Source organism: Phyllostomus discolor, chromosome 12, assembly GCF_004126475.2.
Source record: "Phyllostomus discolor isolate MPI-MPIP mPhyDis1 chromosome 12, mPhyDis1.pri.v3, whole genome shotgun sequence".
Classification (NCBI taxonomy): domain Eukaryota; kingdom Metazoa; phylum Chordata; class Mammalia; order Chiroptera; family Phyllostomidae; genus Phyllostomus; species Phyllostomus discolor.
The window spans coordinates 32,772,113-32,800,000 of NC_040914.2; the positions used below are offsets into that span (position 1 = coordinate 32,772,113).

The 27,888-nt window shown below is 46.2% G+C and overlaps 1 protein-coding gene across 3 annotated transcripts in view; it reads left to right on the forward strand.

Moving 5' to 3' along the window:
• Positions 1-14,237, forward strand: part of UBE3A (ubiquitin protein ligase E3A) — a 54,698-nt gene extending 40,461 nt beyond the window's left edge. For 2 of the 3 annotated variants that reach the window (XM_028503668.2, XM_036012794.1), the window contains exons 7-13: positions 2,933-3,077; positions 5,242-5,447; positions 5,820-5,984; positions 7,206-7,361; positions 7,451-7,524; positions 11,501-11,644; positions 12,514-14,237. In XM_028503668.2, coding sequence (XP_028359469.1) covers positions 2,933-3,077; positions 5,242-5,447; positions 5,820-5,984; positions 7,206-7,361; positions 7,451-7,524; positions 11,501-11,644; positions 12,514-12,634 — 1,011 coding nt within the window. In that variant the 3' untranslated portion in view covers positions 12,635-14,237. The remainder of the gene's footprint in view (positions 1-2,932; positions 3,078-5,241; positions 5,448-5,819; positions 5,985-7,205; positions 7,362-7,450; positions 7,525-11,500; positions 11,645-12,513) is intronic. The other variant, XM_028503666.2, reaches the window with a different exon arrangement.
• Positions 14,238-27,888: the final 13,651 nt, after the last annotated feature.

Here is a 27,888-nt window from a genome sequence, read left to right on the forward strand (position 1 = left end):
GAATTCTTCTAAGTGCTTTATGTATCAACACAACATATAACTATCCTCATTCTACAGTCAACACTAGAGCAAAGAGAAAATGTTTATAATTATCACAAGGGTAGAACATACTGCCTTAAACCCTTCGGCACTAAGGCGGAGAGGCACTGGGTTGGTAGGACTGTGCGGGCCTGCGGTGTTTTGTTAAGAATGAAGGTCAGTGGGCTTTTGCTGTCCAGTGTCCAGACTACAGGGCGTCTGAACCCCGGGGGAACTCCCCGTCAAACCCTTTAAATGGTTATCGGCCGCAGAATCGGAGGTCAGGGTCTCCATCAAGTGAATGAGCAGCTGCTGAAGGAAGCTTCCTGTGTCATCAGATGATCATTTTGGTCATCTTTGAGCACATGGCATCTGATCAACCAGTTTGTTAGGCCATGTGTAAGCACCGACTCATATGCTTTAATGCCCAGGGTGGGGAGAGATGAGGTGTGGGCGACACGGCCCAGCAGGAGACTGGCCTGACAGGTAAGCCTCATGGGAGCACAGATGGGAAATTCTAATGTGGTCCCCAAGATCCTTATACTATGTGCCCATCAATTCTGTGCCTTGAAGCACGTTTCCATCTGGATTTTTCTTCCCCAAGGTTATTTTCAAAACTTGAAACTATGCTCTAAGCTCTTTCAATAAAAAATGCAAAATGTGAGTTAAGCTGTTTTAAAAGGTAATAGTTCGCATGCCCATATATTTTTGTTACGCCTTCACAGCTTTGCCTTCTGAAGGGTATTATCCCGTTCTTTTGTGGACAAGGAAGCTGAGGCTTCACAGAGCTGCTTGATCTAGTTTGGAAGGTTGGAAGTGGTTGGTTGGGACTGGTGTGCCATCCTCAGGCTCCACCTGTCCACAGCATGCTCCCTCAGAAACAGACACCCTGGTGCAGAGGGGAATGTGGCATTTCCATGGAAGCTAGGGACCACCGTGGCCTAGGGCGGGCCTTCTTTCAGGCTAAAGTTTATAAATGCACAGAAGCACAGAATCCAAGTTGCTGACTTCTGGAAGACCATTTTGGTCTTTGTTCTTAAAGTGTTTATGTAACCCCTGGTCAGAGACCGTTTATATAATATCCAGGACATGCATGTGTGTTGGCACATACCATTGAAGCCAGTCTCACGAGATGTCATTACCATGTGGGGTGCATTCTGTTCACCCCTCTGACCCCAGTATAGGTGACAAACCGCTGAGTGGGCTTGGGCTGCCCACTATTGGGTTGTAGACACACTAGAGTGTCCAAACTATTTCTAAATTAGTCCTAACTCGAAAGTAATTATTTTAGGACTATGTCTATTTCAGTGATGTTTGTATATTGCTCAGAAATGTTTGGAATAGTTGCCAATAAATCTGAGCACCCTTAAATATTCTGTTCTGGCAAATTTTGTAAATTCTTTCAAACAGCCAGAAGGCATTTAAAGTTGATTTAGTGAGTAAGGTGGACGGTCAGTCAGGCGTCTTACTGAATTTCAGATACACAAATTGCAGAATAGTTCATGTGAGAATCTGGTGTTTCTCACTTGATTATTCATTTCATAACATGAATCACTACATATATTCATTATTCTGTATATTTAAAGAAATCAAGAAATAATTGGTAAAGATTTATAGTAGAAACTAGGGTTTCATAATTCTCAAGAAATTAAGAGTAAAATGTGTTCTAATCCATAAAACTGATAACTTATAAGCTTTATAGATCATCAATGGCTTCCCTATTCAAATTTTTTATGCCTTAATATTAAATCTCTTTATTCTAATATAAAAAAACTACATAGGGAACAATTTTGAAGTCAAAATACATTGCAGTGTTTTTGCTGAAATAAGTAGTCATGAATTTTACTGTCCTAACCCTATAGTGCAACTTTCCTGTTGATGACAAAAGCCGATTGGTTTTCTACTATATGCTACCAATTTCCTAAGATGCATGTGACCGGGGGTGGGGGGGAGGGCTGGCTACCTGAGAATATGTCTAACAAGACATGATCTGCTTGGGAGGAAAGGTGGCTGATGTCTCAAAGGAGAAGGGGTAGGAGCCTTCAATGGCCTTTTATTGGGTTCATTTGCACACGAATACAGGTAAAGCTCATTAACCACTGTCAGGCAGTAAGGATCAACCTTTTTTGAGTCAGGGTCAGATAGCTAAAGAGCTAGGAAACTTTGTGGAACAACCTTACTTCTCTTGCTTGGGACCCTTATTTAATTGAGAGCATTCTAAACAAAGCAGATTTCCAGGATTTTACATATTCTGTCTTACGGCTGATCACCTGGGGAACCCACCCTTTCCAGTACAGGGCTGCACCGCCATCTGTCCTTGAAGACTTCTTGCAGACAGAATGAGGACTCAGGATTTGTCAAAGCTGAGGGGAGAGGGTAGATCACCCCTTTTGTCGTGCCCTCCAAAGTCTATCCTTGGGGGGCCTCCCACGTGATCGTGCCTGTCTTAGGTCATTCCCTGTTGGGGAATCTTGTCATTGGCTAAACAAGCATTGGGGGCCAGTTAGGGATGTACTACAAAGAGCAGAAGCAGCAGCCCTGGCAGGGAGATAAGCTTTGTCTCCTCTGAGCGACCTTGGGGCTTACAGTATGAAGGTCGCTCACCCAGCCATGGTAGGTTACAGCTTCTGATACCAGGCAGGGCAGTTCCCAGCACTAACATCAGAACTTAGAACGTAACCCTTTTAATGTTCTACGCCAGTTTAATTTGTCCTGTTTTCCCCTATTTCAAAGTAAGTCTTGGTCTTTACTGGGGTTTTACCACTTTGCTGCTTTTTCCCAGTTAAAAGCAAGCCAAGTCAGGATCTTGAATCTGGCCCCTCGCCCTGCTCGTGTTTCTTTTGCTACTGTTTTTAGTTGGTTTTTCTCCCAACACTGGCAGTCACCTTCTCTTCACTGTCTTTCCACTCTCTAGCTAGAGATGATTGCCATGGAAAACCCTGCGGACTTGAAGAAACAGCTGTACGTGGAGTTCGAAGGAGAACAAGGAGTTGATGAGGGTGGTGTTTCCAAAGAATTTTTTCAGCTGGTTGTGGAGGAAATCTTCAATCCGGATATTGGTAAATACTTTACAGATGCGCCCTGTCTTTCTGAAAATAGAATTTGTGTGCCTGGGTTCTGATGTGCCCGCTTAAGAAGAGCAACGACAGGTGGTTTTCGTGGGGGGTTTCTGGGACTAGTTTGCCTCGCTTACTGAAGTTCTTATTTACTTAGCTGCATATTTTATAGGAGATTCTCTATTCGATAAATAAATTCAGAGTACTTTAGGAGGTTTTCTTTGCTCTTCCTCTGATCCGACTCACAGCCTTCCTGAAATGGGAGTGCGCTACATCAGGGGTGCGAAGATGTGAGGAATGCCTGGGAGGTGTGTACTGCCCCAGTCTGGGAGTGCTGACTGACGGCACCCAATAAGGGTCCTTAACCACAGTCCCCCAGGCCTTTTCTCTCCTGCATCTGATTGGTAACTTTTGCCTCCCAGAAGAGTTGCCCCTCAGCACAGTTGGGGAAGTCTGATCTGCATGTTGCGGACTTGGAATTTCTCTGACAGGCAGAGTGGGACAGGGAGAGCCAGCCCCGGGGGTGGGCTGAGTCACTCTGACCGATCCCCTCTCTGCGATGGAGCCCCTGGGTGTCAGTTTGGAGACTGGAGGCAGGACTGATACAGGGGCTCTTCCTTAAAAGTTGCCCTCCAAGTGGTGAGGGCAGAACCCACAGTCAGGCAGGTGACTTCCTGAGCGCCATCACTCCTCAGTTTGAGCGGCATTCATTGCTGTCACCCTCAGTTTGTCACAATGTACACGTATACCTACAAATGGAAGTTGATGTTTTAAGGTCATGACCACTGCAGTTATGGTGAGACGATGTATTGTAGCTACTGTTAATTCATAGTCAGAAAGCTGTGTCATTTGCTCAGAGTGAACCAAGACACCATTTTCTGAGACAGGAAACTAATTTATATGCTTCCTAAGTCTGGTAAACCTTAGCACTAGGTTCTGATGTATCTATGAATGTTAGAAATCAGCTCTAAAGTGTATTTCCATTATATTTGGAAATCCTTCTAAGAAAAAAACATGCAGTACACATTTGTACTTGATGGCAGAGAAATACCAAATTTAAAAGACCCATGCTCTTTATGTGTGGTAGTGGTTTTTTCCCTGGAACCTGAAAAGGTGTCCAAAGTGCAGTCTCCTTGTACTTCCAGTTGTCCTTCAGACAAAGAGCATTCAGCTGTGAAATGTGTATTATACTGAATTTGTAGTGTGTTGCTTTTGTACATTTGTAAAGTTTTGTCTTATTTATTAATTAGCTGTAATTATCTTAAGCTGGTTTTGACCCTCTCAATACTATATAACTACATGAAGCCTTTAGTACTCCAAGTTATGTTGTAATTTAGGACTGTAAAAAGTTTAAATGTAAACCGAAATTCAAGTACAAATTGGATACTATTCATGAATACTAAATTGCAATAGAAAAATATCCTAGCTTAATTTGGAATTGTTTTCCAGTTCCTTTTATATTTAACTCAGACTGAATGAAAATGAATACCAATTGTTAAGCTTTTAAAAATCTTACAATCAATTTATTCACGGGCTTTATGGATTTCTGCAGTTCTGTTTAAATACCCTGTTATTTCACATCAAATTCTTAAAACCATTTTTACCTAGTTTTCAAGTACCAACTAAAAAACACTGAAAATGTTGTAAATTCAATGATGGGACGCAGTCCAGGTATATCGGACGGACCTCAGCTTCTACACGTGGCAACGTCAGGCTTGGCTAGGGAGGTGCTGGAGCCGTTTCATGGGGTCACTGTGCACTTTTGAAATAACAGAACTCTCCCTTAATGAAATCCAAAATTGTCCTTTAAAACAGTACATATGGATTAAAGTGTCTTTGAGTGAAATATTTTGAAAATAATTTCCTTTCTTTGCTTTTTCACCCTTTCAGTGGAGAAAGTATGAAGTGTGAATGCAGTTACTATCATTTGTATTAGATCAGAGAACTTGAATTTAATAAACATTTTCTGAAACTTCTTGGAAAATGCCACAATAATTGCTTATTATTTCCTTGGCTTCTTTAAAATATATACTGTCCTACATTTGCCAGTTAATAATTGCGTACACTATATAACTTCATGTGTCATTTTCTAGTTGTATTGTTCACCACTGTTCACCACTCTTTTAAAGTGTACGAGTAATGTATTTTTCAAAATTATTTGTTCTAGGTATGTTCACATATGATGAATCTACAAAACTGTTTTGGTTTAACCCATCCTCTTTTGAAACTGAGGGGCAGTTCACTCTGATTGGCATAGTGCTGGGCCTGGCAATTTACAACAACTGCATACTGGACGTGCACTTCCCCATGGTGGTCTACAGGAAGCTGATGGGGAAGAAAGGAACTTTCCGTGACTTGGGAGACTCTCACCCTGTAAGTCTTTTCGCTGGGGATCCACGTTACCATTTACAGTCTCACAAGGGAAATTTTTTATATGTATCAATGTATTGCTGTCTGAGCAAGCAGGAAGGGTTTAAGTGTTTTTAAACATTGTTTTTTAATGAGATCGTCAGAAATTGCCAGGATGCCGGAGCAGGAACCTGGGTGGCTGCAGTTAGTGCTTCTGGCCCTCCCCCTACAGGCTCCCTGACCCGGACCCCGAGCCTAGTGGGGAGTCCATCCCTAAACCAGAGTGGGAGGGGCCCCTCAACAGAGGGTGTGCTGTCAACTATTTTGGGCACAGGAGGCTGCGATCTGTGTTTTGTGATTCTGCGGTGACCCTGACCTTCTCTCTCCGGCCTGTAGGTTCTTTATCAGAGCCTGAAAGACTTACTGGAGTATGAAGGGAACGTGGAGGACGACATGATGATCACTTTCCAGATATCACAGACGGACCTCTTCGGCAACCCGATGATGTACGATCTCAAGGAAAACGGGGACAAAATTCCCATCACAAACGAAAACAGGAAGGTAGTGAATGTTTTTGTCTCGCTATGTCTATTTCAGAACATAATGTTTGTGGTTCTAAAAGTACCACCATCTTTTGCTGTGTATAATGAGCCTTTGTTTAAAAAACCCCAATTTTTCAGGAGGATATAAATGATGGGTAGCACTAATTCTCTATCTATATAAATGTTTTTAACTTATGTTATGCTTTTGCATTAAAAGTGTAACTCTAGAAAGTAATAATATCTGTATACAAAATAATGCCCTGGAATACACTAGTTCGTTTTGTTTGCAAGAATGAACGAATGAATTAAAAATTAAAATGGAAGGTCTTTTTCCTGAAAAGTTTGGGCTAAAAACAGAGGTGTGCATGTACACAGGAGCGCATTACACTCGGCAAAATACATCATCTCATACCGTCTGTATGAAGTACCAAGGAAGCAAGTAACTAACCTCCTGAAAATGCAGCAGCCACTTTCTAAATCTGGGAAGTAAGCCGGTAGGAGAGCGTGCAGTGGGGCGCCCAGCCCATTGTAGGGAGGGATAGGGGAGTGGGGGTGACTTGTGGCTCCATGAAGCTGCCATGAAGCCAAATGGTTCTCATCACCAAACACATAATGGTGGCACACGAGTGTGGTATTCTTCAAATGACATTTGTGTGTTCTCTATGGACATAAGGGAATAATCAGAACGTAGCAGGACCATTATGATAAATAGTTAACCTTTAAAAATGTGTTTAGATTACTGGTTTTTGATAAACTATTTACTAATGAAGAATAAAAAGTGGGTTTCCTCTTGTAGTTTGGTGTAACGTGTCGAGTAAAACAGGTTCTTGCCGAATTGAGTACAGTAGGCAGCTAGCGTCCCAAATATTCCAGAAGAGCAACCACGAGACTCCCCGGTTTGTTCAAAGTCATCCTGTCACACCCTGTGCGGCTCTTGCGTGTGCGCAGCCAGCGGAGAGGCCCCCGAGTGGCGTGATGTCTTACTTAATGAAGTGCCAGAATTGAAACACTCGTGTGTTAGTGCGTATGTACAACCCGTTTACCAGTTAGCATTGGTATTTCAGACAGCTGGGAAATAGTTGAAGGCATTTTCATTTGCACGTAATTCAAAGTTTTGAAGATGTTTTCGCATGTTTTTTCTTTGGGAAAATAAACACAAATATAATAAAGCTATGAAGCCCATTAGTTTCTTCTGTTTTGTTTGCATAATTCATAGTTTTTTTGGGGTTGTTTTCTGCAGGAATTTGTCAATCTCTATTCTGACTACATTCTCAATAAATCAGTAGAAAAACAGTTCAAGGCGTTTCGGAGAGGTTTTCATATGGTGACCAATGAATCTCCCTTAAAGTACCTGTTCAGACCAGAGGAAATTGAACTGCTCATATGTGGAAGCCGGGTAAGAAAGCGGCGCCTGCAAAAGCGCCCTGCAGTGTCATATATACTGGTGTGGGGGAGAGGTGCTGAGACGTGTTTTTGAATTTGCAGAATCTCGACTTCCAAGCCCTAGAAGAAACTACGGAATATGATGGTGGCTATACCAGGGACTCTGTTCTGATCAGGTGAGGTGTTTGATTGTTTTAAGATCCCTATCATTACATTTAAAGAAATAACCGGTTAACACATATTATATTGGTTTCAGGTGTAGACATTTATGTAACTTAGGAAGCAATTGCCACAGCAGGTCCGGTGGCCCTGAACAGAGTGACTAGGATATTTATCTGACTCTGTTCCTCTGCTGTGCTTCTTAGTTCCCTTCCTCTCCTATCCACCGGCCCCCTCCCTTCTACAACCATCAGCTTGTTCTCCATGGTGCCTTTTTGTTTAGACAAAAATGCAGCTGCTTAGTTTTGTCAGTATGGAAATATTAACTCATTGAAGAGAGTCTAAGTCTACTATTAGTAGGGAGTTAAAAGACTTAGAATAGTGATTAAAATCCCAGGGGAAAAGTTGTCCCCAGGATTATTGGTATCTTGGTTTTGTATTTTACAATTTCAAGTAATCTATTAAGAATTCATTGAAAGGAAAAGAGTAAGAGTTTGAAACTCTAATGTAAAAACACCACTGAAATGTTATAAAAATAAATTTTTAAAATGTCTTGAAAATGTGAACTTTTAAAAGTACAGCATTAATATAAGGATTAATAAAAACTGAGAATGCTGAGTTGCAAGCACGTCTGTGCGTGTTTTCTAGCCGCTGGTAAAACTCCAAGTCCATGCTTGCCGTGGTCACCAAGGTTCTCTCTCCAAATGCCCTCCCCCATCCCCTCCTGCCTTTCTGGGGTGAGGAGCAGGGATTGCAGTTTCTCTTAAAGTGCTCCTGAGTTTGTTTCGAAGGCTTGATCAGACTCAGATTTGAACCCTTCTGTTAATTCCATTGAGCTTTGCCATGTTCAATCACTTTATCTACTGGCCTTTCATTCCTAGATAAGTCCAACTTGTGGCTTGTTTATAAATACGTTGCTCTGTTATTTTGTGATGAATTTTTAATCAATAATAATGAGGAATATTGACTTTTTTAAATCAACTTTTACTACCTTAAATATTTGATCAAATTCACTGGTGACACTATCTGGGCCTTTGAGGTTTCTTTGTGTTTTAAGATTTATTTTTATATGTGAGTATAGATTTAGTAGACCTCGTTCTTCAGTCACAGTTGGTCCTGTGGACACTACACCCACTGGCTACAACAGTGCATCCTCCATCCCTTCAGAACCGTGTCAATCAGGACACGGCCGGTGGCACAGTGTCTGAACCAAGCTCAGATCTCCGAGGTGCTTCACCCACTTACTTGGATGGGCTGGCCCCGAGGCTGTCCTGTTCCCATGCTCCCTCCCAGCAAGCATGAGGTCCTGGGACTCAGTCAGGTGGTGGCAGTTCAATTCTTTTTCTGGCTGTGCAGGAGACTGCCGAACAGCTGTCCACGCTGCCAAACGACACTTGGGTCATTTAACTGCTGGGAACAAAATCTGTGCCAACATCCACGTGCAGATTTTTACGTGAATATATGTTTTTGTGTTTGGGGGGCAGATGCCCAGAAATGTGATCACTGGGCCCTATGCATCCCAGCCAGGCTTGGGGGCGGTGGTGGCAGAGCCTCAGAGAAGAGTGACTTCCTTTCTTTTTGATTTTTAGGGTTTTTATCTTCTCTTTTTCTCTAATGTTCTCACGCAGCTTAATTTGCCTGGTGGTTCTAGTTTTCTTTGTACTTTGACATGATCTTTTTATTTCTAATTATTGCCTACTTCTATTACAGCTTTCTAGAACTGTTGTCATAGCCTTTATTATGCTTTAAAACATTTTCTTTAAACTCAATTTGAGTTCAGTCCCTTTGGGTTGCTCACTTTCTAAAAGTTAAGTAAGTTTTCCATCCTTGCACGAGGGAGGAGAGGCCAGGAGGGCTCTGTGTCTGTTTTGGCACAACTATGAAAAAATATGGCCTCTCCTCCCCTCCTGCCTTATTTTTATTTGCCTTCATTATTCTTGATGTCATCTGTGTGGATGTTACCTAACCAGTTCCTCCTGTGTTTGGGGTTTGCTTTGGAGTGAATTGGGTGTTCCAGAGTTTCAAGGGCCTGGACTGTCGTGTATTTTTGGATCCTGTACTTGAACCATGTTGCTGGTGCTTTGCAGTCGCCGACCTGTGGTCCTGAGGCTCCCTTCTCTGGGACCTCCCTCTGCTCTTGCGTCCCTCCCCCGCAAGGTCTTGGAGCTGCCCGTGGGGATTCCTGTCTGTGCACATGGGAGGGTCAGGGTATAGCTTGTTTCCTCGTTCTGTAAAAGGAACTACCTCCAAGTCTCGTCTTCCCATCCCGTTTGCTCTTTTTCATGGAGCAGGGGGGAGCATTCATGAGGAAAAGCAAAATCCAGATCACGCTGTCACTGCTGTGACGGACTTCCAGACTTCCTCGCACCCTCATGGTTCCTAGTTAATACTCCCTTACCTGAATCCATGATTTCCCTGGGGTTGGGGGAGAAACGGCGATTTGGAAAAGAATTTTCTTTTACAGTATGCAGTTAATGTAATTTAATACTGGCAATTGAAATTCGCTTTTCTGATTATGATCTTGTGGGATTTTGTGTATTTAATTTGTTTCAATCTTATTACGATTTTACCATGATCTTCAAATCTTGGGATTTTCTTTTAGCTTACCTAGAGGCCTGATAGTATGCCATTTTCGTAAAAAAATTATTAGGGAATGGCATTTAGAAGTCAGTTTTGGGTATGAGGCATGGCCTTTGCAATTAAATGTTTTTGCTTGCAGGTGTTTTTCAAGGTACAGAGCTGGTGCGACATTTTCCCACACGTGCCAGGAACCACCTATCTGGAGAGCTGTCTCCCCTTTCTTCCATTTGGCTGAACACTCAGTGTCATGGCCACACCAGTTAGTCCCACTGTTTTGCTATTAGAAGCAGTTAATCATCTCACACAAGGATTACTCGTACATACGTGAGGGATGGCACTGAGGTACATTGCTGAAGGTGGGACCAGTGCATCAAATACAGGCATAGATGTAGTTTTGCTGGACACCACGTTGTCTGGCACAGAAACCGCGCCATCCGCACTCCCACCAGCAGGAAGAAATAACATCACTTAACCTAGCTGAAGTTTGGGTGTTTGCCTGCTGCCTGAGAAATGCTCTTCCACTCTACTGTAATTTGTGTTTTCCTCATTGTGAGAAGCTGCAGGGCACCCCACAGTGCGAGGGGGCTGACTGCGGCCCAGACAGAGGGCTCTGGGCTACAGTGGACGAGCTGCCTGCCAACCCACCATGTGTGGTATGGCTTTTGCTGTGTCCTAACTGCTAGAAGAGAGTACCGTCTTCTCAAGGAGACCGAGGTCTGCGGGAAGGGAGCCAGTCTGAGTGGACAACCAGGGTCTGGGTGGTGCACACCTGCGCTGCAGTGTCTGGTAACAGGGATGCAGACTGGAGCGTGAGTGCTGTGATCACAGGCGTGGGAAACGTGCTGCTCTCCACCAGGGTGCTGGGAAGGACTTTTCAAATCAGTACTTTTATCACTCTTTTGCCGATTAAACATTAAAAACGTTTCTAGTTTTTACTGTTTTTCTCCTAAAATTTTGAACCAATGATTGTCTATTAAATTTACGGATATCCAAATATTCTTTTCCTGAGATTGTCTTTTGTTTTTAAAGTGTAACAAGGGGGACTAGGGCCTGCCCTCCATCACGGAGGCTTGGGGGAGGCCGGGGTGGGGGGCTCTGTCTTGAGCCCGCTCCTGTGTGGACACTTTGGAGCAGCCCCACCCTCTGAGCCTTTCCTTCGAGTCAGTTTCCATGCATGTGATTTGGTCTCGTCTTTTGTCACTGATGATGCACCCCACTTCACGTCACTATTTGCTCTTGCAGGACACTTAGGCTTCCTGGTTTTTCCTGTTCAACATAAGGAAAGAGCCTTAAATGCCAGATGTGGAATTCCTAGTGTTCCTAATGCTGACTTCTAAGTTCTCTCCTCACAGTTTAACACGAACCAGAAACTCACATTCGTGATACAATCTGTGTCGTGTCTTCCCTCCCCAGGGAGTTCTGGGAAATCGTGCACTCATTCACCGACGAGCAGAAGAGGCTGTTCCTGCAGTTCACGACGGGCACAGACAGAGCGCCTGTGGGAGGCCTGGGGAAGCTGAAGATGATCATAGCCAAGAACGGCCCAGACACGGAACGGTAATTGCCTAGACGGGGCAGCGTGTCAGAAAGCTGGCACCTACGGCGCCCACCTGTGCGCTGTGCACTAACTCCTGAGCCCTTAGGTGGTCACACTGAAGTGTCCAAGCCACCTGAGCATAGTTGCAGGGAGAGTTGTGCTGTTGTTTCAGGACGTTTTTTAAATGCTGGCCTCCTTAAAAGTGACTGCAGGGCTCACTTGACTAACATTTCTGCACATGGGTATGCGTGGCAGTTTTCATAGAAAGCCATACTGGGTGATGTTTGCAGTGGTTAAGGTGAGGCTCAGGAGGTCGCCTGGCACCGGACTGTCACTGTCGGTTTCATAGTCCAGATTACTCCAGGGATCTGTGGTTAGCCTTTATCCTGCTCACGCATGGTCTTTACTCAGCATGCGTGAGCAGGATCAGAGTTGCTGCTTCCCATGTGCAGAAAGGTTTCTGTTCGTATTCTGCGTCCGGTGTTAATGTGAGCTTATTTATACTTGTTATGACAGCATTCACACAGGCACGCTGTCAGGACTACTAAGTATTAGAGAGCACACTGAAACCTTGACAACAAGTCTGAATAGAGCCCCACCTTAAAGCGAGTGCCTTACCTTCCCTGAGACGTCAGCCCTGCAGCTTCAGTGAGAGGAGGTCGTGTCCGGGAACTCTGGGGTCTCCACCGTGGCTCAGTAGATGCAGGGAGCTCCCCCACCTTCACGCGAGCTGTGAAGGACAGACAACCTGCGGCTTGGCGGTCGTGCTGCAGCAGTGGAAAGGCGACCCCCTGCATTGTGGTGCAGGCTGCACTGCCAGCCCTCAGCTGTACACAGTAGGGCCGCCCACCCCCGACTAACGGTTCTGTTCTCCCCTTTTTCTGTTTAGGTTGCCTACATCTCATACTTGCTTTAATGTCCTTTTACTGCCGGAATACTCCAGCAAAGAGAAACTCAAAGAAAGATTGTTGAAGGCCATCACTTACGCCAAAGGGTTTGGCATGCTGTAAGAGAGAGAAAGAAGGAAAGCAGTGAAAGGAAAAGAAATTTGCAATGTGAACATGTACCCCAGGAGGGCTGAGGTGGAGGGTGGGGCCCAGCGCGCAGGCTGTGAGGTAGCGGGCGCGTGTCACCGTCTCCGCGCTCCCTTCCTTGCCGGGGCTCTGGGGGCTGGGACAGACAGCACAGTCAGCTACTTCTATGAACAAAGCCTTTATTATAATTATTTTTTTGTGTGAAAGTATTACTTATCCTTTCACTTGTATGTACAGAGAGGTTTTTCTGAATATTTATTTTAATGGTTAAATCACTTTTGCTTGTGTTTATTACTGCTTGAGGTTGAGCCTTTTTGAGTACTAAGAAGACACCCACCAACCAAACCACCCCCCTAAGGAGGGGCGCGCCCGCCCGCGGGCCACGCAGCCAACCTCGGAGTGAGTCCGCGCTCTGCCTCGTCCCTGTAGCCAACTCAAATCAGGAACTGTATTTTTTTTTTAAACAATTTGCTTTTGAAACTTGAAGTCTTGAAAACAGTGTGATGCATTTGCTGCTGTTCTAGTCCCCAAAGAGTTTTCTGTGCAAAATCTTGAAATCAATAAAGATGGAAGGGAGAACTTGGAATGTTACCTGCAGCCCTCAGAGCTCTGCTTTAGTCCCCGCACTACCGAGTCCAGCCACTCGTGCCAGTGTCGTCCTCGTGTGTCCCGCAGTGACCTGCTTTGTAGCCAGTCACCGTCCCTAGTAGGTGAAGGACAGGGCTTGTCTCCATTCTCATTGTGTTCTTGTCGTCGTTGTCATTTAAGTTTACTGGGGAAAAGTGCATTCGGCCAAAAGTAATGGTGAGTTGAGCCAGTTGCAAGAACGTTAGGAAGTTCCTTGTTTTTAAACACAAAGCATGTGGAAGTGCACTTAAAATAAAAATAAATTTTGATTAATTATTACCTGCATTTAAATAGACAATCCAAAGTCTTCCCTCCGTGCCAGCATCCTCTCGTGTCCCATAAGGGAAGGACGGCCCCTCATGGGGAATCTCGGGCCGAGTCGCGCAGCAGGCGCAGCGGAACTACTCCTCCAAGTCCCCAGTCCCCCCATGTGTCCCCAAAGATTAAATTTTACTCCAAAACGTAAGTGTTAAATGCTACTTTCACATACAAATACGCTTAAATTATTGGACATTCAGAGGTAGCTTCCCCTTTCTAGTCTTCTGTGTGTACGATGTCAATTTCTTTTACTGCAATATAAAATAAAAGGATTATGTATTTTTAACTGAGGAGAGACATGATATATCCTTTCACTACAAGCTGCAGCTGCTGCGCTGAGCTTGTGCCTTGTTTTAAGCAGAACGACAGGTCCACCGGTTACTGTCCAAAACTGGCAGGAGGGACAAGGTGTCTTTCCTGCCCCTTTAACGAGTTAGCAACGAGCGAGGACTGCGCACCCCACCGCGGCTCCCTGGAAAGGAAGACAGTGCGCTCCAGGGTGCGCTGTGAACCCCGCCAGATGAAAGGGCTCCTCCTGCTGCTGTGCCCCCCAACCCAGGGCCTCTCCCCGCGTGCCATGAAAGGGAGACCAGCGCTCCCCGGGGGCCTTTTATATAATAAACTCGTGGAGAAACCTGTGCTCTCCGGTTCTCACGTTTCATCATCCCTATTCTATCGAAGTTCTGCAGCTGTAATGACGTGTCTGTATGGAATTTTCTGAATGGTAACTGAGTATAGGTTATCAGATATAGACTAGGCTTTTAACAGTTCAAAATAAACTACCCTTAAAAATATTTTGAGAGAAAAAGTTATTGGTGATCCAGACTACCTGCTCCTTGTTGCTTAGATGTGAGTGACGGTCCTGCCCCACCCCTGCCCCCGCCACTACTCTGCACTGAGCTGTCTGGAGCTCAGGGAGGGGGAAAACAGTAGACATGGTCACCACACCAGGTGCTTCCTCCTCCACCCTGGGCACATTTGCAAAGGGCTCTCTTGCCCACAGGCTGAGGCAAGGTCAGTTTACAGCTGTGTGTACGACACACAGCAACTGAAAATCCGAGAAGGGATTTGGTGTCTGGCCCATTGACGGCCGCAGCCCACTGTGGCACACCCCATGGTGCTGGCCTTCTGGGAGCCTGCCTGCGGTCATCAGGCCGCTCTGGGGAAAAGGGAGCCCGGAACTGAAATACCTGCCTTTGCAAAGACACCAGCCCCGCTCCAGTATTTTTCACCAACACAGACAATTTCAAACACTTGCTGATGGACTCACTTCCCCATTGGCACAGACACCTAATTAGGGTGGGCAGATTCTTAAGCCAGGGCAGCATTTCTTCCTGTTACGTTGATGTGACTCAATGGGGCTGGCTTGTCGGGTTCTCTCAGCGGTTTTCTCGAAAACTCTAAAGAAGCTGTCAAAAAAAAGGACTGGCTTCCCAAGGCTACTCTTCGGTTGCCATAGTCTCCCACCTGCTCACCCAGAACACACTTTTTAACCCTTCCACAGTCACTAGGGACCATCTCCCACCTCCAGTCCCTTCCCTCAGGTACCAGAGCATTGACACGCAGTGGGCTCCCATTGTCTCCCTCGCCTTTTACACCCACTGTTGTTCTGAAAGGAAGTCCTGGATTCCGGTCCAGACTGTGAAATGGTGGACTCGGGACTCCCCACAGCGACATCCAAAGTCCAACTACAGTCCCAACACCCTAGCAAACCACCTGAAATCCAAGTGGACGAATGCCTCGGGACTAAGGGTAGCTTTATGAATCCCGAAAGAAAAACAAATTGGAGGAATCACACTACCTGATGTCAAACTATACTACAAAGCAATGGTAATCAAAGCAGAGTGGTAACTGGCATAAAACCACACTTCTGTGCTCAGTTACTATGTAACAATGGAGGCAAGAATGTGCAAGTAGGGTAAAGACACTATTTGCAGGGTAAAGAAACTAATGCTGGGAAAATCAGACACATGTAGAAAAATGAAACCAGGCCACCTACTTACACGGTACACAAGAATGAACTCAAAATGTATTAAAAACTTAAATGTAAAACCTGATACCATAAAACTCCCAGAAAAAAACATAAGCAGTAAAATCTTGGGCATTAAGCAATATTTATTTTTCTGATATATCTTGTGGAAGGTAAACACAAGGGAAAAAAATAAGTGGGACTACATCACACTTAACTGTTTGCACAACAAAGGCAGCCATCAAGATGGAAAGGCAACCACCTACTGAGTGGGAGCCAGTAGTCACTAATCATACATCTGGTAGGGTTATCATCCCAAGTTTATCAAGCGCATACAACTTGACACACCAAGAAAACAGTCCAATCAAAAATGGGCAGAGTATCTGAACAGGTACTCCTCAAAAGAGCACACAGACGGTCACTGAACATCAACAGATGTGCAACATAGCTGACACTCAGATGCAAATTAAAACCACAACAAGGTATCACCTCCCACCCATCAGACACTGGCCCCCATCAATAAATCCACAGACACGCACTGGCGAGGGTGTGGAGAAAGGGGAACCCTTGTGCACTGTGGGTGGGAATGCAGACTGTGGCAGTCACTGTGGGAACCAGTATGGAGCTTCCTCAAAGAATCAGAAGCAGTTATGACCTAGCAGTCCCACTTCTAGGTATATATAAAAAATCCCCAAAACACTAATTCAAAAACAGAAACACATCCTTACGTACAGTAGGAAGACATGGCAGCAACCCAAGTGCCCACCAACAAGCAAGGGGATGAAAAAGCAGTGGAACGCACCTGCGACCTGGCATTACCCAGACATAAAAAATATGAAAGCCTTACCTTTTGGGGCACCATGGATCAACCTCAAAGGCATGCTCAGTGAACCAAGTCGGACAAAGACACATACCATGAGATTCATAAAGAATAACATAAAACAGACTCATAAAACGGGGTGTGTGGATGGGAGTAGGAGGGCGGGGTTTACGGTGGGCAGACGAGTGGGTATGGACAGTCCGGGGCACATGAAATGCAGCAGAGAGTCACCTAGTGACAACTGTGCAGGGCCAGGTGGCACCGGAAGTGTTGGGGTCATTTTATAAAGTGCATGACAGTCTGCTGTGTTCTACACCTGAAACTAACACAAAACAGTGATGAATGGCGAGCAGTAACTGAGAAATTCAAAAACCATGCATAAACGGGTTAGAAGCCATGTAAGAGAGGTTAGGGGTATGGAGATGTGCAATAGGCTACTCTCACACTGGGATGAGGCCACTGAAGGTTGGGAGGGACAATGGAGGTCCCCAACCCGACTTCAGGCCCCAACCCAGGTTCCAGTGTCAAAGAAGCCCCCAGACTTCTGGCTGAAGAACCAGTGGGGGTGGTGGCTGAGTAAGACCAAGGCTGCCGGCGAGTCCCAGGCAGTTCTTGTGAGGGCCAGTGCACTGACTTCCCGGGACTCTCCCCCTCTGTGCCGCAGCCCTGGGTGATAGGGCCATACGGGAACTCTACAGTGTGGCTGGAGGGCATGGGCTGGAGGGGCAGCTCTGTCCCGGAGAGCAGTGCCCACAGTATCCCCCGCTCCAGTCCCTGCTCCTCTCAGCCCTGCCTTACAGGGTGGGCAGCCAGTGCTACTTCAGCTCTGTGACTCACACTGTTTACCCAGCCCCCAGAATCCCAAGACCCCGCCCCCACCCAGCCTGTGGGCCCTCCCAAGCTGTTTCCAGTGGCTTTTCCACACCAAAGGCCAGCTGTGGTTCCTGCTGCTGACTTCCCACACTCCATATAAACAGTGTCTGGCCCCCACGTGCCCTGCACTTTTCCGTGAGTGGCCACAGGCCCAGCACTGGGAGCAGCCGGCCTCGCTTCCTGCCTGGCCTCTCCTGGGCACCTCCAACCCCAGCACAGGTAACTGCACCTGTAAGTCACTGAAGCTCATGCTGGTGGCCCTGGGCAGGGCAAAGGTGCTGGCTGACCTTGGCCTGTACCTCCCAGGAGGCTCCAGAGCCAGTGCACCTGGCAGACAGCTGCACACCATACGACCGCCATCACCCAACCAGCTGCGGGTGTGACACACTCACAATGGTGGGGTTCACGTGCCAGCCCCGCTCCTCTTGGCTAGCTCCGTTCTGTGGGTTGGTTGCCCCACGTTCAACAGCTGCCATGGTGGTTGGGTCTCACAGCTGCCTCGAGGAGACAAGCATGGCCCAAGTGAAAGAACACGCACACACATGCATGTGCCGCCAGGGGAGGAGCTAAACAAAAATGAGACGACATCTACCAGATGCAGAGCTCAACACGCCAGTTACACCGACACTCAATAAACACCGGGGCACGGAAGGTAAACTGGAGTGAGAATGTCAACACAGCAAACAAAAACGGACATATGAAACACCACGCAGAAATGAGAAACGCACTAACAAATGAAGCCCGCATCAGAGGGCATCAACAGTGGATCAGGTGAAGCAGGGGATTAAATCAGCAATTCGGAAGACCAAGAAGTACAAAAAACACCCAATCAAAACAGCAAAAGGAACAAAGAATTCAAAACCATGAGAGTAGTGCGGGGCCAGGGGGTCTCATCCTCTAGGACAACTTAAAGTCCCCGAACATTCATGGCCTGAGGGGGCCAGAGGGGATAGTAAGGGACTGAGAACCCATGTGAAGAAATGATGACAACTTCCCTAACCAGGAGAAAGAAGACGACACACCTGCCCATGAGGCCCAGAGAGTCCCAACCAAGGTGAACCCAAACAGGACCATCATAATTGAACACATCATAATTCTAATGCCCAAGACTGAAGACAAAGAATCTGAAAAGCAGCGAGGGAGGAGCAGTATCCCTCCATGAGACTGTCAGCTGATTTCTCGACCTAGCTTTGCAGTCCACAGGGACTGGCATGGAATAAGCAGAGTGATAAATGCCAAGACTTACGAGCAGTGTTCCTCTGCCCAGCACGGCCAGCGTTTCACACCAGAGACATTAAAAGAGCTTACCAGAGAATTAAAAGCTAAGTAGGTTGATAACCATGAAACAAGTATTCCAAGGAATTTAAAGATCAAAAGTAAGAGTAATAAAATGGCAGTGTTATTCACATCTGTCAACCGTTACTCACCCCCTCTGGTCTCAACCTGCAACGCCACTCCCTGGGCGTCTGTGACTTACCCGTGGGATGCACTGCCGTGGGCACAAGTTGCAGGACACAGAAGCCAGTGGAGGCGCCCCAAAATCAAAACAATTACTTCACACGCAAATGGATTCGATGCTCCAATCAAAAGACAGACATTAGTCAATGGATAACAAACAGGACCCTCACCGTCTACAAGTGACTGCCTTCAAATAAAACCACACAGACTGAAACGGAGAGAAAAAAGGTCCTTCGTGAACATGGAAATGAAAAAAGCTGGGTGGCAACACTGACATCAGACAAGAGAGACCTGGACACAAATACCCCAGTTCCACTCCTGGGGTATTTGCAGAAACCCAGTCAACTGAAAAGAAACGCACCCCCACCTGCTCACTGAGGGGTTCCTCACAATCGCCAGGATATGGAAGCGACTAAGTGCCATTGACAGATGAGTGCGTGATGGAGACCGTGGAGGCAAACAGGACGCAGCCATAAAAACGAGGAGGAATGAACTCCCGCACCTGCAAGGGCGTGGATGGGTCTGGCGGGCACTGTGCTCAGTGAGCGAAGTCAGACAGAGAAAGACAAAGACCACGTGATTTCACTTGTACATGGAATTACAAAAATATAAATGAACAAGCAGACCAGAAGCAGACTTGTTTATCATCGTGAAGGTTGCCAGATGTAAGGGGGGTGGGGGACTGGGTATGAATGAAGGGTGAGTGGGTTAAGCAGCACAAATTTGTAGTTACAGACTAGTCATGCAATGCGCAGTGCACCCAAAGGAATCTAGTCAATAACAGTAATAACCGTGGGATTCCACGTGGGTACTGAATTGACTGGCTGATCAGTTCAAATGGCATATAAACCTTTAATCACAGAGTTGTACACTTGGAACTAACACCATACACCAAGTATGATGGAAAAATTATTATAAAAACCCACATGTGCTCAAAAACTCGGGTTTCCAAATCAAACAGAATGATACGTATTTTAAGTCGAATGCAGAAGCCCAAACAGGGTTTCCACATTCCAAAACAGTTTTGTTGAGAGATGTGTTGCAAAAGGCTAGAGAAACGTGAAAGACATGAGGTGCGGCCCAGGTGCCTTTCAGCAGGGGAGTGGGCACAAAAGCTGCAGTGCATTCACACAGTGGAGTATTGCTTGGTGGTAAAGGAGGAAACCTTACCTTTTGCCAACCTCACCGATGGACCTGGAGAACACTGTGCTGAGTGAAATAAGCTAGAGAAAGACAAATATCATGTGATCTCACTCATATGTGAGTAACAAGACATAAACAGACTCATAGACACAGAGAACAGACCGACAGCAGCCAGTAGCATGGGTATTAGTGGGCTGGGTATAAAAGGCAAAAGGATCAAGCAAAAACAAACTCACTCACGGACATGACCACAGTGTGGTGATGACCAGAGGGAAGGCAGTGGGAGGTAGAGGAAGGTAAAGAGGAGCAGATATTAATAGAAGGAGTACAGCCCTGGGCTGATGAGCACACAGTACAGAGTACAGATGGTGTACTTTTGAGTCCTACACCTGACACCTATATGTTGACAGACCAGTCACCCGAGTCAGTCTAATGAAAATACAGACAACTCTAAGACCGGCACATCTCCAGCTGCTTCTCCCCACTGTCATCCTTACCCTGCGAACCCGAACTACTCACCTGTCTTAACTGTCTTCCTGCTGCACAAAGTGTCGTGAATGAGACCCCCAATTAGCACCCTAAAGGACCCCTAGACCTACCTGCACAGGAGGCCTCACGCATGGCATTCCTCGCGGACTTTCTGGCCACTGCAACCTCACTCCCTCAGCCAAGGAAAACTGAAGTTAATGAGTATTTGAAAGGATTTTATTTTTATTTTTATTTTTCAATCCTTCCCCGAGGACATTTTTTCACTGCTTTCACAGAGACAGGAGAGAAACCTCAATGCAAGAAAAGCATCAATTGGTTGCCTGCTGTACACATCCTGACTAGAGACTGACCCCACAATCAAGGCATGTGCCCTGAGTAGGAATCGAACCTACAACCTTTCATTTATGGGATGATGCTCCAAAACACTAAGACACATCAGCCAGAGCTCGAAAGGAGTGTTCAAAGGAGCTCTGTGGTCAGATGCCGCTCTAATTCCACCTCAGGGTCTCTGGGTCACCACCACTGGCCCCGAGGACTTTGGCCCAGGGCCCTGTCTAGCTCAGACTCCATCCTGAGGGGGGCTTTCTGGGACCTTGAAGTTGCTTCCTTTCTTGTTCTTGCAAAGGAACCCCTTCATCTTGCGACTCTGCCTTTGGTGTGTTTCCTCCGAGTCTATAATGCCTTCCACCCAGGACTACACCAGAACTTTCCCCTCTAAGGCATCTGGTACATCCTCCGTCCGCGCCACGCCCACTCCAGGCCCATCGTGCGCGCTGGCTGCACTCTCTTGAAAGCTCCCGACTCCCCTTCCTGACTTACTCTCTCTTGCTCCTTCTGCTAAAATCCAACTTGCTAATTTTAATATTCTGCCTCAAAACCTGTTTTTCCCTCTGCATCAATTTCTACGCCGGGCACCCCAACCCACCAGAGTCTAGGCCTTGGCTCTTTGCACAATTTTGCCACATATTCTGGGCACTTCCCCCTGCAACCCCACCCACAGAGACCCCACCCACTCACCCAGTGTTTCTACGTGACCTTGGATGACAGCCTAGCATGTGGGTACTTGTCTTGTCCAATCAGTGAGAAGCTACGGTTTTTTTTTTTTTCAGTGACTATCACCTCCAGAGCGAGCTGATTCATTGAAGTTGTTTTTATCTGTGCCTCTGCGAGGACCAGCTGCATGACACTGTTCACAACTCACTCCAGCCTTCCGCGACCTCATCAGAGCAGCCACTGGGCGAGTGACAAATGTCTCACGGATAAGGTGTGTTCAATTTGTACTACTTAAAAAAAATTTTTTTTTTTTACTGATTTTAGAGACGGACTGGAAGAGAGGAAGACAGAAACATTACTCTGTTCCACTTGCGCATTCATTGGCTGGCTGCTTCTTCCATGCGCCTTGACTGGGGGTTGAACCCGCAATGTTAGTTTATCAGGACAACACTTCAACCAACTGAGCTAAAATATCTACATCTATGTTTTATAATAAACACTGCTCTATCTCTACTTTCTTTGTCTTTGTCTGGTTTTGTTGCCAGAGTGATTAACACTGGTCCCATTACATAAGCCGGGGGCCTCCCTTCACCCTGAACCCATAAACGTGCTTCTGACCTATGTGGTGACCGGGTCCCCATGATGTTTAGAGGCTGGGAAACACAGCTGTGAGGGACAGAAGTGGAAGATTCGCCATTGGGATCGGCGTTGCGTCTGGTGGAGAGGCTCTCACTCCCCCCGCCCCGCCATTCCAGAAGGGCCAGAAACAGGGTAACCTGCGTAGGGAAGGAGGGACTGGGAGGAAGCTGAAAGGAACCAGCAAAAGCACACCTGGTCTCACACTTCCGACTCACGAAAGCCCCATTAGAAGTTCCATTTTCACCTGGGGAACACGGTGACATTCAGATGTCTCACCAGTGTGGACTTACTGCTCCCAAACCGACACTGTATTATCCGAAAGTGATCAGGAAGCTACCTGACCTGAGACTTCAATCCTGATACAACATCACAAGGCAGAGCGCGCACAGGCTCATGAGCAGATGGGTTCTGCAAGCCCGCCTGCCTGTCTCCCTCCCTCCGCCAGGCCATCTCAGTTTCACATGCACACACAGGCACGTACCACGTAGGAAACCAGAGCTGTAGAAAGCACGTGGGACACTTGGAACGGCATTAACAGGTACGACAGACAAACCTGCTCCGTCCTACTCTAAATGAAGTGTGAAGTCTCAAAACAGCATGTTAGAAGCACAAAAAGACATATACAAGGGGGACCTAACCCCCACCCCCCCGATTTATCTTCAGGAGAGTGGGCCTCTTCTAGTCCAGGCTTCCCTCCACTAGGTGATTGTCCTAGGAACCCATGTCATCACTGTGCCAGCTGGCACTGTGGTGAGAGGCTGCATTTGGCTTTGGTAGATCTTTTTTGAAGACTCTTTCAGTGTCTGCCCATGTCATGATGGGTGATTTACGACTGCACCTGCCCACACCATGCTGAGTGTTGAAGAGTTTTTGAGCAAAAAGCGCACGATCCTTGTGCCCCACCCTCCCCATTCACCCAAGTCTTGCCCTAAGCAAGTTTTTTTTCTCATCTGGATGAAGAAAGTCCTCAAAGGGAAACAATTTGCTGATGTGGCGGAGGTGAAACAAAAAAATCCAGAAGTACTAAAACGCACCAAAATCAATGAGTTCAAACCCTGTTTTGAGCAGTGGGAAAAAGTTTCAATGGGTGTTATTACATCAACTGCAGAGAACTTTGAAGGTGGTTGAAGTTTAAACATGTAAGCACACAATTTTTTATCAATAAATTCCGTTTTTTGTAAGGACAGGGGGTCCCCCTTGTAGGTCAATGGAACAGAGTAGAGAGCCCAGAAACAAACCCACACCATTATGGTCAGTTAGTATTTGTCAAAGGAGGTAAAAATATACACTGGGGTAAGGACAATCTCTTCAGTAAACGATGTGGGGAAAATTGGACAGCTAACACTGAAGAAAATGAACCAAGACCACTTCCTTACACCATACACAAGGATAAACTCGAAACAGGTTACATATTTAAATTAGGCTCAAAACCATAAAAATCCTAGAAGAAAACAGGCAGTTAAATCTCAGACATTTTTCGTAGCAATATTTTTTCTGATATATTTCCTTGAGCACAGGAAACCAAAAATTAGCAAATGGGACATTTAGCTAAAAAAAGTGTCTGCACAGCAATGGAAACCAACAATAAAATGAAAAAACGACCCATTGAATGGGAGATCATATTTGCCAATACATCTAATGAGGGCTTACCATCCAGAATATATCAAGTGCTAATAGAACTCAACACACACCCCCCAACCCATTAAAACCTGGTCAGAGAACCAGAACAGACACTTCTCCAAAGAGGAGTTAGTTACACATGGCCCACAGACCTACAAGAAGATGCTCCACGTCACTAAATCAGAGAGACGCAAATTACAATAACACTGAGGGTATCACTTCCCACCTCTCAGAATAGCCACCATCAATTAATCCACAAACGAGTACTGGGGAGGATGTGGAGAAAGGGGACCCTTGCACACTGCTGGTAGAAATGCAGACTGGTGCAGCCACTGTGGAAAACAGTATGGAGGGTCCTCAAAAAATTAAGAATAGAACTGCCTTGTGACCCAGTAATTCCACTTCTGGGACTATACCCAAAGAAACCTGAAACACTAATTCTAAAGACTAGAAGCACACTTATGCTCACTGCAGAGTAACTTACAGTCACCAAGATCTGGAAACAGCCCGAGAGCCCAGCCGTGGTAGATGGACAGAAAAGCAGTGGTACATTCACACAGCGGACACTGCTCAGCTATAGAAAACAATGAAGTCTTACCTTTTGCAACAGCATGGGCAGAGTTAGAGAGTATTATACTCAGTGAAACAATCCAGCTACACAGAAAAACAAGTACCATATGATCTCCTCCACATGTGGAGTCTAACGGAAAAAATAAAACAAACACAAGGACACAGGGAACAGACTGACAGTTGGCAAGAGAGGAAGAAGGTTGAGGGGCTGGGTGAAAAAAGGGAAGGGATTAAGCAAAACAAACCAAAACCTCACAGATACAAAGTGTAGTGATGACTACAGGGAAGGGGGGTTGTGGGGGAGGTACAAGAGAGGAGGAAGGCTGGACTCTGGGTGGGGATCACACAATACAGTGTACAGATGATGTATTACCTAGAATTGTACTCCTGAAACCTATAATTTAATAACCAATATACCCCTATTAAATTCAATTAAAAATAAGAAAACACAATAAAAACCCCCTGCTCTGGTGACAAAAGTTAAAATAACTGTATTGTGATGTTTAAGGGGGAAACATGACGTAAAAGGTCAGCTCTCCAACGTGGAGCTCTGTACCCTGGCCACGGCGTTTATATATATCCATACAGAAAAAGCTAGAATCCTGGGCCTTGGCCTGAGAAAACAAGGTGGCCTCGGCGACACAATGGTTTCTCATTCCTTGTCAGGCCTACTCAAGAGCGATGTTGCCTTCTCGGGGGCCCAAGAATTCTGGCCCCTGGCCCACGCGCTGCTCCCTTGCAGCCCTTCCCCAAGTAGCTGTGGGAAAAGCCGTCCTTAGAACCTGAGTGGCCCAAGGGTGACTCTGGGTGCTGTCCTTCAGGTGCTTAGCTCCTTTGTGCTCGAGGAACTCCCGCCCTAGTACAGCTCGCCTTCGGGCGAGGAGCGCCTTGGCCACCTGCACTTCTGTGAGACTGTGGAGGCTGTCCCTGGGTCTTGGTCCTATCTTCCTGAGATGCTCCACCTCCCTGTCCCCCAAGACTATATATCGCAAAAACTTGTCTTGTGATTTCCTGCCACCGTCCACATCTGTGAGGTGGCTCTGAACGGTGCTCATGCGCCTGCTGTCCACAAGGAGCCTTCTGGGCTGCGGTCCTGGCTGTGGAGCACCCAGGGCATCTAAAGACAATGCCAGAGCTGGCTTGTCCTTCCCTCTGGAGGATGACCCCCTTATAGTCACAGCTGTCATCCATCTCTCTGGCCTCCAGTCTGCCTTCAAGGATGCCAAGGGAGGGGCTGGGGCCTGGGCCTGCAACTGGTACAGCGGACCCTCGCTGAGCACTGACGGGGACCTGTCTCCACCTGCGCTGCCCCTGAGCCGCATCCTGCACTCCTTCCCGGCCCTGGCCTGAATTATGGCCTTCACGGCTGCCTCACTCTCGTCCACCATGCTGCTGGTATAGTTTAACAACTTGTTCTGGGAGGTGAGCTGTCGGACCAGGTCCTTGTTGCCTAGCAACCGGGCATGCTCCAGCTCTAGTGTCTGGAGCCTCATCTGGTATCGTTTGTAAAAGGTTTTCTGTTCCCTGAGCCAGGCGTTAGCTTCGTACTTCTTCATGGACTCCAGAAAACTGAGTTTCTTTTTCAGCAGGTTCTCCTCTTTCCAGTTGAAGGACAGAACCGAGGAAGACCTCTCTCTCCCCACAAACTTCCTGATCTCCACGAAGCTGGGACAGGGCCTGCTTCCCAGATTGCCATCGCTGTCCAGCATGTGCCTGTGGTCACTTAGCTGGTGGCTCCTCCATGGGATGGCCAATGGGGCCTGGGCATCTGACATTTTCCCTCCCGCCCAGGGAGTCGGCGGCTGCCGCTGATGGCAGACTTGGGAGGGTGGTGGGTGTCACGTGGGCACTGTGCCCACAGGGTTCTATTCCAGCCCCTGTTTGTGAGGGAATCCACGGGTCATCAGGTTCTCTGCCCATCTGTCCCTGGGCGCCAAATTCAAAAACTGTGGCCCTACCTCATATTACGCCTTCTCTAGATGAACGCAGACAGGGTGACACGGTGTGGGCCCCAGATGGCACTGGTGTCAGCCAGCAGACGCCCTACCTCCTACCCTGGCTCCATCACCCCTCCCTCCAGTCACAGCCCCACTTTCACGGCACCCTGAAATAAGCCGTGGCCTTTGTCCTACCAGAAGTTAGGATAAAACTACCACTTTCAAAACGAAGACTGCTACTTGTTAGGGTTTATTTTTTGTTTTCAACACCTACTCTTTTAAGAACTCTACTCTTCTTCTCCTTAGGGTGCTTTGATCTCTAGGGTTCAGGGTTCTGGGTGAACAAGATGCAGGGATGAGGGTGTACAAATGGCCAGTTACAAATAGAGTTGTGGGGACGTCAAGGACAGCGTAAGGAGTCAAGTCAGTAACGTTATAAAAACTGCATGGCACCAACTGTGCAAGACTTAACGGGGTGGTTGCTTTGTAAGTTGTGTAAATGCCTGATCACTGTGTTGTACACCTGAAAATAATATGTTCTATCTATGTCAACTGTGCTTCAAAAGCTAATTTAAAAAGTGTTAACCCAACCTTGCAGACCTTGGATAAGCCCATGTGGTTACAAAATATTCCCACATATGGTCCGATTTGCTTACTACAATTTTTATTGTAATTTTTTAAATTTATGCTAATAAGGTTTATTGTACAGTTTTCTTTAAAATGTTTGGTCTCTTTCTCTGGTCAGAACATTGCTGCCCATTAGTATAAGCTGGAAAGCATTCCTTTCTACTCCATTTTCTAGACAATTGTAAAATTACTGTTATTTTATTGTATCTAAAACTCTAAGGGCCTGGAGTTTCTTCGTGGGTAAGGTTTTTAGCTATAAATTCAATTTATTCCATTAAAAAGTGTTCAGGTAATTTAGTTCTTCAATGAATTCTGGTGGTTTGTGTCCTTAAGAAAAATTTCCACTTGTCAACTTTATAAGCATAAATATGGGCATTTATGCACAGAAAATTTTATAACTTCTTCTTGCTACTATTAATAGCCACAGAATCTCAAGCGATGTCCCTTCTCCCACTTAAAGATATTGGAGGTATGTCTTTGCTTTTTTTTTTCCCTCACACAGTCCAGCTCTGAGTTTACCAGTACTACCCGTTCACCAATTGAAAAGTTTTCACTTCTACGCATTTTTTCCCATTTATACATTTATTCATTTAAAATTTCTTTATTTTGTTCATTTTCTTTATTGTCCCCTTTTCTTCTTCCTACCTGGAGTCTTTATTTGCTTTTTTGAAGTTTCTTCAGGTGAGAATACAGTTGACCCTTGAACAACTTTAGGGTGAGGGACATCGGCCCCCAGCACAGCGGGGTCCCTGTGCACTACACTTCTGACCCCCCCAAAAGTAGTACCCAGGTTTCTGCGCCACAAAGTTTGGACCACTAAAAGCCTACTGAGGTCCAACACCCTTACTGATAACCTAAACTTTCTATGAACACATATTCTGCATAGCATGAATCTTATATATTTGGAGGAGAGAGCAGGTTTTAAAGAAAATATGTAGAGCACAGTACTGCATGCAGTGACACCATGCGCCCGTCATTTCTTTATTGTCGTGGGATACAAAACATGGTGTAAGTTATGTGTACAAGTAAACCTAGACATCACTACTGAAAGTATGATGTGGAAAACCTCCAATTTATTTGCAAGGATCATAACTTATCATACAGAACCAGCAGTACGCTTGCGTTACAGTGGCCTGGTGACACAGAC